The sequence below is a fragment of the Heptranchias perlo genome, chromosome 17 (genome assembly GCF_035084215.1).
Source record: "Heptranchias perlo isolate sHepPer1 chromosome 17, sHepPer1.hap1, whole genome shotgun sequence".
In the NCBI taxonomy this organism is placed as follows: domain Eukaryota; kingdom Metazoa; phylum Chordata; class Chondrichthyes; order Hexanchiformes; family Hexanchidae; genus Heptranchias; species Heptranchias perlo.
Window position 1 is genome coordinate 8,363,614 of NC_090341.1, and position 14,339 is coordinate 8,377,952.

The following is a 14,339-nucleotide window of genomic DNA, read 5'->3' on the forward strand; positions in this document are numbered from 1 at the left end:
CCTTTAGGTCTTAGACTCGGTTGAGGCTTAAAATCGGTCAGCGGCTGGGGCCAGAAGAGATGGAGTGGTGACCACCATTTGACCCGCTCTCTCTAAAAAAAAAGGGGGCTTCATTGGTCCTTCCTCTGCTGCCCTGGGACCACCTGACACCCCTCTCCTGGTGGTCTCTGGGGTTGGCAGGAGTAGTAGCAGAAGGCAGGGAAATAAGGTGGGATGCCGCAAGCCTGTCTTCCTGCTGTCGTTTACATGCAGTGAGATGGTGAAGGGACAACTGGCCTCCTACCTTGCTTGGGTGCAAGGGTCAGAAAAATTGTTGGCAGCACTGGTGGCGGTGGGGGGGTATTGGTGGGGGGTAGACAATGCGACGGTAGGTCTCCCTGCCTGATTTCCCTTGATCTCCTGCCACTATATTCCCTGATTTCAGGTGGTATAGCAAAGGAAAATCCAGCCCTGTTTAGGCTCACACATGAAGAATGGCCATTTTGGACAGGTTCCAGAGCCCTTTTAAGCGTCCTTTTAAGAAGAGAAGCACTTTCAGAACACAGGAGAATTTGCATTTATACAGCGCCTTTCATGATCTCAGGACGTCCCAAAGTGCTTTACAACCAACGAAGGACTTTGAAGTGTAGTCACTGTTGGAACGTAGGGAAACGCAGCAACCAATTTGCGCACAACAAGGTCCTACAAACAGCAACAAGATAAATGACCAGGTGATCTGTTTTAATGACGTTGGTTAAGGGATAAATGTTGACCGGGGAGAACTCCCCCTGCTCTTCTTCAAATAGTGCCGTGGGATCTTTAACGTCCAGCTGAGAGGGCTGATGGAGTTTGGTTTAACGTCTCATCATGTGGTCACTGAACTTGATCACATGATGCTCAACAGTTGATTATTAGAAAATATTGGTCACTACATAATCTAAATACCAGCAACATATATAATATTAATATATTGTTCACATACATTGCAAATAATTTATGAATAGTGCTTCAACACATATGATCCAGAGCGACCTTCCATTACCTTTCAGCATTTTCTCTAGTGAGGGTCACAGCATCTGCACTTTTATCTACCGCCACAGCACGACTCTGCAAAACAAAGCAATTCAATCAGGAAAAGTGACGGAGCAACACTAAAGTCCACGACAGAGCTATACTTACTGGGAGAGAGCATCAGTAAGATACAGTTAAATGGCGGAATTTGGAAAAAACATGCAATCGCTAAATGAGGAAATAGCTAGTTACGCCATAAAAGACAGGTGTGAATATTATTTAGCACAAAGAAAGAGGAGAGAGAAACAAAAGAGAATAAACAAGGGGATGAGAACTATGGGAAGGATGAGCGAGAGAGAGAGAGAGAGAGAGAGAGAAGGGAAGGTGGTGAGAAAAGAAGGATAGAGAGAAAATGGAAGGGAGAGAAGGGAGAGAGAGATAGAGAGGGACAGAAGGAAAGTAGAGAGATAAACAGAATGAAAGGTCATGAGGGAAATACAGAAATAGAAATGAAGTGAGATAGAGAGACAAGGGGAAAGAGGTAAGATAGAAATAGAAGGGAAGGAGGTGAGAGAGACAAACGAAGGAAAGTGGAAACAGAGAGAAGCAAGTGGAGGAGAGGGAATGTTTATCAGACTCACCAGTGTTAGTATTCTTAGTTAGAATGCCATGAGAGGCTGCGAGTTATTTGGTGGAATCGGTTATAAAACGATTTCAAAATTACTTAATTTGATTGCTTTTGCTTATATTGTGTCAGCAGTGGCTCAGTGGGTAGTACTCTCGCTTCCGAGTCAGAAGGCTGTGGGTTCAAGTCCCACTCCAGAGACTTAAGCACATGACCTAGGTTGACACTCCAGTGCAATACTGAGCGAGTGTTGCACTATCTGAGGTGCCGTCTTTTGGATGAGACGTTAAACCAAGGCCCCGTCTGCTCTGTCAAGTGGACGTTAAAGATCCCATGGCACTATTTCGAAGAAGAGCAGGGGAGATCTCCCCGGTGTCCTGGCCAATATTTATGCCACAACCAACATCACAAACAGATTATCTGGTCATGATCACATTGCTGTTTGTGGGATCTTGCTGTGCACACATTACATCAGTGACTACACTTCAAAAGTACTTCATTGGCTGTAAAGTGCTTTGGGATGTCGTGAGATTGTGAAAGGCACTCTTTAAATCCAAGTTCTTTCTATCTATATTTAAGAATGACATGGTGCATAATCAAGCCATTAGGAAGCAATAGCTTAAAAAACAAACATGTAATATAATTTTGCTCTGAAGCTTCAGTAGAATTAAGTGGGACTACCATTGCACTGTCAGCACTGTTTTCAAATAAAACAAAGACAGAAAAAATAAGAGAATATTAAAATGAATAAGAATGATTTTTTTTTAACAGTTTTACGGCAAAGTTCCAGTTCAAATATACCATTAAAGGAAAGGGCTTTAATGAAGAAATTGGCAACACCCACTTGTTTGAAGAAGTGCAACAAGCTCAGAATTATGGCACCAGATCCACACCCAATTTCCAGGAACAGAGGGCTGGCAGCCCGATGGGAGTTCTGGCACTGAGTCTTTTCAACATAAAATGAAACGTCCTCTTCTTTGGTAAGTTCTGACAGTACCAGACTAACCAACTCCTAAATTAAAAAAAAAACCCAGAAAATCAACATAAAAGAACTTCCATTTATTTTGTACTGACTGCTGCACAGACAGACCAAGGCAGCTTGCTGTGCCCATATGATTATAGGTTTCATTAAGATTAGAATCCTTCCCCCCTCCCCCACTTCATCGTTCAATTAATGAGTTGGTTCCATGAGATCATTTTATTGCTCTGTAATAGTACCTAAATCAGTGTTTTCCTCAGGACTTTTAGTTCTTAGCCCCCTCACTGTAACAACCAGACAACACCATGACTGTGATGTAACACACACTGCCTTCGTATAAAATATACACTCTCAGTAGCAGTGGGTAAATGCCCACTGTGGTACTCAGCCATGCAGATATGAAAAGTCTCAAGTTCAATCTACTTAGTTAGCTGATCTCAGCCAATGGAGCAGCAGAGGTGCTATAGTTAGACTCCTGGTCTGGGCTGGGCGGTGGGTAAAATCAAACAGAGTTCCCACTCCTGACCCCCATCCATGTTACCTATACTGAAAGGTACACATGGATGCTGAATGAGCACAGGATTCGGCTCAACTGTGATTCCTTCCATGGTTGGATACCCCAGCACTCGCTGCCTAAGCTCACACATGAGGAATGGTCATCTGGGTCAGGCACAAGAAACCCATGGAACTATTGCTCACCAAAAGCCTGCTCCTTCAGCAAGGGAAGAGAGAAATGGTGAGAAAATTTTTAAAATGTATTGCAGTCCAGGGGCTGAAATACTTACTTGCCTATAATTCCCCTGTGCTGTCAGGAGAAGGTTTTTAGATTAGGGCACTAAGTGGCAGCCGGGCACTCTAATAGAGAAATGCATTGTGCCGGTCACCTCTTGTGCAACTCACAATGACTGTCTACAGAGAGACACTGATTGAGGTCTGGGAGCAGGTTCCTATCCAGTTGTCTTGGTTGTGGATAGTGGGTGTTGCAGCAAAGACTCCAGAGAGGAAAAATGAGTGTAGAAAAGGTAAATAACTATACAGATAACTCCACAATGACATCTGTCAGTCAGACCACGTGATGCTTGGCCTACATCTTAAACTGATAAAACAACAAGCTGCCTGGGGCCAGTTGTTGGAAACCTACTCAACACGAACTACCCCCTTAGCACAGCAACCCACCCACTGCCCATGAGCAGTGCTAACCAACCCCAGCCCCAACCCCAACCAACATGACCACTTGTATGTAGGACACTGCCACAATCCTAACTATCCTCAGAACCCAATTACCCGGTCGGTAACTGGAGGACAGAGATTTAAGGTAATTGGCAAAAAAAAAGATGAGGAGAATTTTTTTTTACGCAGCGAGTTGTTATTGATCTGGAATGCACCTCCTGAAAGGGTGGAGGTAGCAGGTTCAATAGTAACTTTCAAAAGGGAATTGGACAAATACTTGAAGGGGATAATTTTGTAGGGCTATGGGGAAAGAGCAGGGGAGTGGGACTAATTGGATAGCTCTTTCAAAGAGCTGACACAGGCACAATAGGCCGAATGGTCTCCTTCTGTGCTGTAGGTGAGGAGGGGAAGGGGATCATTTATTTGTCTGAGATTTTGTTCCAGATTGTTCTTTGCCTGTCTATTGCAGAAAATCTTCTCCAGATCGCACACCAATGCAGCATAACATGTACTGTACCATACACTGAACTAACACAAGCTGTAATACTACACTTATAGTTACAAATGGGAACAAAAGTCCAGAATATATAACAGCCATGATGTGGAGATGCTGGTGATGGACTGGGGTGGACAAATGTAAGGAGTCGCACAACACCAGGTTATAGTCCAACAGCTCAGGTGAGTGACGAAGGAGCAAAGCTCCAAAAGCTTGTGATTTCAAATAAAGCTGTTGAGCTATAACCTGGTGTTGTACGACTCCTCACAGAATATATAACAATGCATTGCTCAGCTTCCATCTGTGAGTGTGAAGATTGTAGTCAAAGTGAAAGAAAGAACAAACTTTCATTTATATAGCGCCTTTCACAACCTCAGCACATCCTAAATTGCTTAACAGCCATTGAAGTACTTTTGAAGGGTCGTCACTGTTGTAATGTAGGAAATGCGGCAGCTAATTTATGCACAACAAGCTCCCACAAACAGCAACGTGATAATAACCAGATAATGTTTTTTTTGTGATGTTGATTGAGGGATAAATATTTGCCAGGACACCGGGAAGAACTCCCCTGCTGTTCTTCGAAATAGTTGTAAACAATTTTACAACACCAAGTTATAGTCCAGCAATTTTATTTTAAATTCACAAGCTTTCGGAGGCTACCCCCTTCCTCAGGTGAACGATGTGGAAATAGTGGCATGGGTTCCCTCAGTCCTGCACTGGAGTGTTAGCCTATATTCTGTGCTCAAGTCTCTGGAGTGGGACTTGAACTCATGACCTTCTGACTCAGAGGTGAAAGTGCTACCCACTGATCCAAGGCTGACACAAACTCAGCACAGGTCAGGGATCAAACCAGGGGGCCTCCTGATTTGTAGAACACTGAGCCACCTGGAGAATCTCCTGTACTGATTTCCCAACACCAACCAATTTATTTTAATAATATTTAAATGACACAAAACAAGCTGATAGCCAAAGTGAGTGCATTCAAAACCACTGCAGTGCGCAAATTGGCTGCTGTTTCCTGCATTACAATAGTGACTACACATCAAAAAGTACTTAATTGGCTGTAAAGTACTTTGGGACATCCTGAGGTTGTGAAACGCGCAATATAAATGCATGTCTTTCTTTAATATCCTTTAAACATCACTATACCAATTTGCTTTGATCTGCTTCATTCGAGAGTTAAACTCCGCTGCTTACACTGAAAGGCGGAAGGACGATTCAGATCTTTTCTTCCTCCCTATTTGTCTGCTCCCCTTTGATGTTCCCGAGGAGAAAATATAATGGCTCGGACTTTCCTCGGAGCTGTCCCTCTCGGCTGCACTTCTGGAGCCAATGTTATGGCGCCAGAGCGGGAGTAGTTCTAAGGAAATTCCGAGCCAATATCTCCAAATGAAATATATTTTGGCCAAAAACCGTAACGCAGAAAAAGCGAGATTCAGTGAGACATTTCAAAGGTTTAAGTAGATTTACAAAAATTGATTAAAAAAAAAATCCATGACATTCTCTTTGATGTGCTGCAGTGAGCGGTTTGTTTGGCTGCTATATGAGACACCAGGGCTGGCACTCCAGCATGTGTTTTACAACAAAGAAAACCTGGCTTAGGACAAGTGAAAAAAACCACTTACATATTGCATTTTTGTGGTGCCTTTCACGACCTCAGGACGTCCCAAAGTGCTTTACAGCCAACGAAGTACCTTTCAACCGATGTCACTGGTCTAATGTAGGAAACACGGCGGCCAATTTGCGCACAGCAAGGTGTTAGAATTTGCTTTGAAAGTTAATCACATCGAGATGTGATTATCAGATCAGGACATGTGTTAATATCAGAGGTTAGCTGGAACAATGGAGGCCAGCCAGTCATCACATTATCTGTCTGGGATGCCCAGGGCATCTCCTGTCCCTTTGTATTGCCAGCTGGTACTGATTAGCAATTAAACTTTCAACATGGCCATTATGTCAGGGTCTGGAGGAACCTCACTTCAATATACATTCTGGGCATCATGTGAGATGACTCACATTAAAGGGTTCCATCCCACCATCAAGCTCACCATGGACTACTCCTCAGAATCAGTTTCTTTCTTGGACACACGAATCTCCATCAAAGACGGGCACCTCAGCACCTCACTCTACCGCAAGCCCACGGACAACCTCACGATGCTCCACTTTTCCAGCTTCCACCCTAACCACGTCAAAGAGGCCATCCCCTATGGACAGGCCCTGCGAATACACAGGGTCTGCTCAGACGAGGAGGAACGCGATGGACACCTACAGACGCTGAAAGACGCCCTAGTAAGAACGGGATATGACGCTCGACTCATCGATCGACAGTTCCGACGGGCCACAGCAAAAAATCGCATAGACCTCCTCAGGAGACTAACACGGGACGCAACCAACAGAGTACCCTTTGTCGTCCAGTACTTCCCCGGAGCGGAGAAACTACGCCATGTTCTCCGCAGCCTTCAACATGTCATCAATGAGGACAAACACCTCGCTATGGCCATCCCCACACCTCCACTACTCGCCTTTAAACAGCCACCCAACCTCAAACAGACCATCGTTCGCAGCAAACTACCCAGCTTTCAAGAGAACAGCGTCCACGACGCCACACAACCCTGCCACGGTAACCTCTGCAAGACATGCCAGATCATCGACACAGATACCACCATCACACGAGATGACACCACCCACCAGGTGCATGGTTCATACTCCTGTGACTCGGCCAACGTTGTCTACCTCATACGTTGCAGGAAAGGATGCCCCAGAGCATGGTACATTGGCGAGACCATGCTGACGCTGCGACAACGGATGAACGGACACCGCGCAACAATCGCCAAACAGGAGGGTTCCCTCCCAGTCGGGGAACACTTCAGCAGTCATGGACATTCATCCACCGACCTTCGGGTAAGCGTACTCCAAGGCGGCCTTCGAGACACACGACAACGCAAAATCGTCGAGCAGAAATTGATAGCCAAGTTCCGCACCCATGAGGACGGCCTCAACCGGGATCTTGGGTTCATGTCACGCTACACGTTACCCCACCAGCGAACAAATGTTATCTGTTTTTAATATAATGGGTCATTTGCTGGCTCTCTCTGCCTTCCGGATGTTTCTGCCTCTCTCTGTGTTTTTTTTTTCTCTGTTTTTTTTCCCTGTTTGTTTTTTTGTTGAATGTGTATTCGGGGGTTCTGCAGATGACACCTCTCTGTCTGAACACGGTGATTGCCTTGGCAACGGGCAGTTGCAGGGGCAGTCTGTAAACACCATGTATTATTCAATATGTATAAATGCGTAGGCTTCAAGGAGATCCTGAACATTTACCTGAGGAAGGAGAGAATCTCCGAAAGCTTGTGAATTTAAAATAAAATTGCTGGACTATAACTTGGTGTTGTAAAATTGTTTACAAACATTAAAGGGGGTGATATAAGGACAAGCAGTGGGCTTTGTGGTTAGTTAAGCGGACAGGACGGTCAAATTCCAACCTACAGAAGCCAGGCCGGATCACCTTGGCTCTGCAGGAAACCAGATTGTATGAGTTTATTGTATAACCATAATAGTTATTATACTATTCTAGTCTGAGTAATAAACTTGCACTTGGACAATACGCTCGAGTCTGAACCACGAGGAATCATTTAATTGAGTTTAAGATATTTCCTTACATTGGCGTTCCTGGACGGGCTCGAGTTGAAGTGTTGAAAAAAGTAAGTTGGATTGCTAGACACGGTTCCGATGGGAAGGGTACGGTTTGCAACTAAGTGGAATAAATTAGTGGACCATTCCTCAGGTTATTTGAAGGGAGACGTTTGCGACTAAGTGGAATAAATTAGTGGACGGTCTCTCGGTCACAAGTTGAGTATAGGAGATAGGCGTCATGGCGGAAGAGTTAGTCAGTACTATTCAGAAATATGTGGACAAGAAGCTAGGAGCGTGTAAATCATTAGAGTCTGAGGCAGACAGTCTGGGACAGATGTCGGAATTACACAAAAGGTTATGGAAGGAAAAGAAAATTAAACAACGTGATTGGAAAGCCTTGATTATTCTATGGCAAACACAGAAAATAACCAAATTAAAAGAAGAATTAGAAGAACAAAAGGAAGTGGCAGAGAGGAATCAGAGTAGGTTGAGAAACCAGCATTGAGTGTCTCTGTCCGGATCACTTTCTTATTTACGGATTGAGATTAGTGATAAGATCAGAAAATTGATGCAGTGTCAGGCAGAGCTGGGAGAAAGGAAAGGGCTGGTAGAACAATACCAAAGGAAAACCGATGAACTGAGTGCTGCCCTAAGGGGTGCTCTTAAGCAACAGGTAGAGTACCAGAAAATTGCTGGAAAGGGAGACAATCATGAGATGTGTCAAAAACAGATTCGGGAGTTGAAGGATAAGTTGGAGCAACAACGGGTCTTATGTTCGCTGTATCGGGGCAACGGGTTAGTGGATCAGGAAGGTTCAGCGGGGGAAATAGAGTGCAACAATCTCGCATGGGCTGCCTTGGAATATGAACATAGAAGGGAAGAACAGGGCGACCTGGATAAGGGTAGTGCAGGCATGAGCGTAGAGGGAAAAGGGGTGATAATGCCCCTTGAGGTAACAAAGAAAGACGCAAGAGGGGAGGATGTGGGAACCACCATAGTACCATCTGGTGCTCTTCAATTAAGAGAGATAGCCCAGAATATCCCACAGATTAAGCCTAGAGAGGACCAGCGTCCCAGCATAACCGCAATAGAACAAGTGGCTGACCTACAAAATTGCGATGAGGAGGAAAGGGTGAAATTGCTACTCCATGTGTGTCATCCAGACGTGTATAAGACTCTTCCCACCTCGTTTAAGAAAGGCACTGGGACCTGGAGAGGGGTGAAAGAGGTGGTGTGAAAAGCCACTGGTCATGGGTCGGCATCTAATCGCAATGTCCTAAAAGGCCTGCTGGAATGCAAGCAGGAGGCCAGTGAGCCCCCAAATGTGTTTGCAGACCGATTATGGAATCATTATCAGGCAGCCTTTCCTGGGTGCGATCATGATAACGACGATTGATTCGAAGTAAGGCAGTGGATTCAACACCTGATTGGGGCCGTGCATGAGAAGTGAAATGCAATTAATGCTATTTAATGATCCCTCCGATAAAAACCACAATGAAGAGTGGGTAAAGGGGTGGATGAATCTGAAGTGGGAACAAGTAAAATCCCAAAAGATCCATGTGGTCCAGCCAACGGGTGTACGTAGCACAGCGCCCCCAAGGAGGAACGAGGAGCAGCCACAGTTTGGGCACTCTGTCCAGCACTCCCCTAAAACCCAGACTCGGTTAGCTCCAGGGTGTTGGAACTGTGGGCAAAGGGGCCATTTTCCCAAGCAATGTCCAAATGGGGGAACTAGCTAGCCTCATGGGAAGGGCCCGATAGGAAGAGGGACCGATGAGGTGGACTGTTTGCGGAAGGAGACTGAGGAATTAAAACGATATACAAGGGAATCCGGGCAGGTGTACGCCACAGGGCCTGGGCCGAGTAACGCTCCAAGACCACTATGAAGGTTGGCGCCCACGCTGGTGCAGGGATTTGTGAGTGAGTTGCATTCAGACCCTTACGGCAGGCCCTATGTAACCGCAACAGTGGGGGGGATTTCCCGAATGTTGTTGGTCGATACCAGGGCGGCCCACACGGCCTAGACATTCGCCTATAAAGGAGTGATAGAATTAGGAGGCTTTGGGGGAGGAATGGACCACAGTCAGTTAGTAGAAACCAGCCTGACTGTGGGCACCTTGAACACCCGTCACCCAGCTGTTTGGACAGAGGGACACAGCGAGGAATCAGATGGCATATTAGGGGTGGATTGGCTCCGGAAACATGATATTGTGTTAGACGTGATTAATCAATGTCTGTGGCCGGGGAATACGGACACAGGAGGGAATGTAGTAGTCCAATCTGAAGGGAAAATTTGGTCCGTGGGGGTGAAGGTTCAATACTGTCTCGACCAACTTCTCAGGCACAATTTGCCCGAGGTTGAGGGGGTAATCAAGCAGGCTACACGTTGGGCCAGACATAAAAACGAGTGTGGGAGGATGGACCGGGAAGTTGATATACAAGGCCCAGATCCCATCTGGCCCACTAGACAGAACCGGTTCCCAAAGGAAGCAGAGGGACCTGTGGCGCAGGTCATTGAGTCCTTGGTAACACAGTGGGTGTTGCATAGGACGACCAGCACCTGGAATTCCCCCATCTGGCCGGTCCGGAAACTCGATGGGGCCTGGCGGTTGACTATTGATTACAGAGAAGTCCATCATCATTCCCCAGCTGTGGCGCCAACAGTCAACTCTTCCCCGGAGGCTCAAATGCGTACCTCAGCCACATCAAAGGTCTTCACAGTACTGGATGTCTCAACTGGCTTTTGGTCCGTCCACCTCACTGAGCCATGACAATATAAATTCGCATTTACCCTGCAAGGCGAACAGTAGACGTGGACATGCCTACCACAGGGCTTCCACAATTCCCCGTCCATCTTTCACCAAATGTTACAAGACCAATTGGCGCACTTTTCCTGGAGAGAGGCCCTAGTCCAATATGTGGACGATATCCTGCTCCACACGGAATCCATGTGGAACTGCTCCAAGAATTGTTGACGTTGATCACCAAAAGTGGGCTGAAATTAAACCTCAAAAAGGCACAGATAGCACAACCCAGTATATCCTATCTGGGCATTACCATATCGCACGGGTGTAGGAAAATTGCTGAGGATAAGACAGACGCCATAAAGGGTACCCCGATATCTCATGATGTCCCATCGTTGCGACGATTTCTCGGGTTGGTAGGATATCATAGGATATTTATTGAGGACTTTGCGACCTGAAAGGCCCCCTTGTATGCATTATTTAGGAAAGGTGCTCCCTGGGAGTGGCAGTCCTTGCAAGAACAAGCAGTGGTACAGATTAAACAGGCCATCGCAGGTGCACCAACATTAAAAACTCCGGAAGCAGGGAAATCCTTCTCCATGGAGGTAGCTACCAACGATGTATCCCTGTCAGCTGTCCTTTTGCAGGAAAGACATGGGACATTGGTTCCTGTGGCGTATGCATCCCATAGCCTTTTTTTTTTATTCGTTCACGGGATGTGGGCGTCGCTGGCAAGGCCAGCATTTATTGCCCATCCCTAATTGCCCTTGAGAAGGTGGTGGTGAGCCGCCTTCTTGAACTGCTGCAGTCCGTGTGGTGACGGTTCTCCCACAGTGCTGTTAGGAAGGGAGTTCCAGGATTTTGACCCAGCGACAATGAAGGAACGGCGATATATTTCCAATATATGAGGCTATCGCCGCACATAAGCGACACCTAAAGGCTGTGTACTGGGCCACTAACAAGTTTGCATACATTACTGGTTTGGAGGAGGTGGTCCTCCTCACTGCTGATATGCCCACTGAACTGTTACTCTACCGGGTTGTTGTGGGATGGAACGGTATCCAGTAACAGGATTGTGCGATGGACATTGGTTCTGCAAGAATGTAACCTGATAGTCAAACATACGACCACCCCCTTGTTTTTAGCAGCTGGTCTTCTGGTACCAGGAAAACCGCACGAGTGCACTTTGGTTATACCAGAACTGGGTGAAGGGCCATTTGGCACCCACCCTATACCTGACTCACCATGTCTTTGTGGACGGATCTAGGAGAGGCACCTGTGTCAGATTTGGAGTTTATGCACCCAAGGAGGGCATAGGAAAATCCGTTAAGTTGTTGGAAAGGCAATCGGCACAGCAAGCTGAACTGGCCGCTGTAGCCTATGTCCTCCAAATGCCAGTGGGGGAATGGCCTTTAACTATCTTCTCTGATAGTCACTTTACCTGCCTATCCCTAACCGATTATCTACCCATCTGGGAAATGAGAGGCTTTGCCTCCGCAGATGGCAAACCATTCCCCACGGCTGGATCACTGCAAAATGTCCTTAGCCAAGCGAGGGAGCGGCAATATCCTGTGGCCATAGTGAAGGTTAAAGCACATTCTAAAAACATCCCCTGGGCAGACGAGAAACGAAAGGCTGATAAATTGGCCAGAGGCTTCCGGGAGAGTGGGGAGGAATGGGCAGCCCCGAACATGGCTAAGGCTTCCGTTACTCTGCTGCAGCCCACTTGTCGGAATAGCCCGATGTTGGTGGAAATGCAAAGCCAGGACCCTTGGATTGCAACAATCAGGCAAGCCATGAAGGGCACCATGCCATGGTCCCCAGGGTGTCCCAAAAACAGGGAGGGCATCACATGGCAACCAGATCAATTACTATGATTCCAAAACCGGGTGGTAATCCCAGACCCTCTACGGGCCAAAATATGTGGTGGCCTAACATAAGACAAATGGTGGACGAAGTAGTGGATCAGTGTATTGTCTGTGCCCAGTATGATCCAGGCCCAAAAATCAAAGTCCCACCAGCCCATGTAAAAGCAACAAGTGGTCCATGGAAAACTCTCCAAATTAACTATATTGGACCCCTGCCTCACACCTCTAGAGACAAAGAGTTTGCCCTGGTGGTAGTAGATTGTTTTTCAAACTAGGTAGAAGTTTTCTTGGTCACCAATGCTACTGCAAATCATACTGAAAAGGTCCTGATTGAGCATGTTTTCACCCGGTGGGGTCTGCCAGAAAATATCGAATCTGATCAAGGTTCCCATTTCACAGGTCAGGCGATGAAAGAAACTCTTAAATTGTTAGGGATTAAGTCACGCTTTCACATCCCATATAATCCCCAAGCAGCAGGAATAGTGGAACGAATGAACTGTACCCTTAAAAATCAGTTGGTGAAAGCCCTCACTGATTCAGGGAAGGAGTGGGACAGCCTGATACCCCTCCTTCTAATGACTATTAGGGGGACCCTCTCGAAGAGTATGGGGTTTAGCCCCTATGAAATTATGACTGAGAGGAGAATGTGGCTGCCAGAAATGTGGGTGGCTGGTTGTCTGTCCGGCTTCCAGGTGGATGGAGTCCGCACGGATCAAAGAAGGCAATTGCTGCAAAATCATTTGGAGCAGGTGCAGCGGTCCACAACCCGTAACTTGGGTATGGCCAGAATAGGATCCCCTAGGTGTTCGTCAGCCGATTTTGAAGGTTATAAGGTGGGAGACCAGGTGATGGCCCGGGTCAATCGTCAAGAGGAGAACCCAAAGTTTGAGAGTCCTTACCCGATCATTGACAAATTAGGTCCACAAGTATATAAAACACACTGTCAAGGGCCCAAGCGGAAAATTGCAGACCGATGGGTCCATGTTAACCAGCTGAATTCGTATAAAGGTCCGGTGCCTAAGGGACAAGTAGATAGTTTAAAAATTATCATGCTAGATAATGCCAATGAATGGTGGCCACATGATGAACCAATGGCCATTACCGACAGGGAGCTGCGACCCCATCCAACTACCCAGCCTGCATGGGTACTGTCCAGTGACTATATGGTCCCGGGACTCTCTTCCTCACCCCGGTTATCCTTGCAGTGACCAAAACAGGACCGGAGGTGAAGCCAGAAGAAACAGTAAACAGACTGATAAGTAACCAGATACTGTGTTTGATCACTTCCCAGGTATGGTGAGATTCGTTGGGTGGATGTGTATAATAATCAAATTGGGCAGGCTGCAAGCGTGTAATTCAGCAGTGATTAAGGGTTGGTGCCGGAGTGGGTCCCCAAGATGAACGGTATAAATATAATCCGTCCAAGGAAGAAAGGGCGAGAGAAATCGAGGAACGACTGAGTCGACAGTGGAACTGCCGCTGGGAGGTGGCAGGCCCTGGTTACATGGAAAAACTGTTGTATGGGAATCGAACTATTGGCGCGTGTGTGGAGGAAGGGAATGGGGTTCGGGTAAAATGCATTTGTAACGGTAATGGAATAGCGGTGGGGATCAGGTGGCGGTGGTTTCAAGACCAATTCAGCATGTTTGCTCCTCCTGTAGGTGATGTCGGGGTGCCCTGTATAGGGAAAATATCCCAACAACCTGAAAGAAAGAATGGCCTGGTACTAATTCAAATGTTAAACTGGCCCCAGTTCTGGAATAGGCTCAGTGGTAACAGGTGATGACAGTGTCAGCTCTCATGTGAGGTTAGAGGCCATTGGGAAACCAGTTAAAAA

The 14,339-nt window shown here is 46.6% G+C and overlaps 1 protein-coding gene across 4 annotated transcripts in view; it reads right to left on the reverse strand.

Annotated features, from left to right (window-relative positions):
* hemk1 (HemK methyltransferase family member 1) overlaps window positions 1-14,339 on the reverse strand; it is a 96,155-nt gene that overhangs the window by 39,150 nt on the left and 42,666 nt on the right. For 3 of the 4 annotated variants that reach the window (XR_010966044.1, XM_067998432.1, XM_067998431.1), the window contains 2 exons: window positions 2,460-2,627; window positions 1,022-1,086 (listed from right to left, as the gene is read on the reverse strand). Coding sequence is in view for 3 of the 4 variants with exons in the window: in XM_067998432.1 (XP_067854533.1) it covers window positions 1,022-1,086; window positions 2,460-2,627 (233 nt within the window). In the remaining variant the exon portion in view is untranslated. The remainder of the gene's footprint in view (window positions 1-1,021; window positions 1,087-2,459; window positions 2,628-14,339) is intronic. The other variant, XM_067998435.1, reaches the window with a different exon arrangement.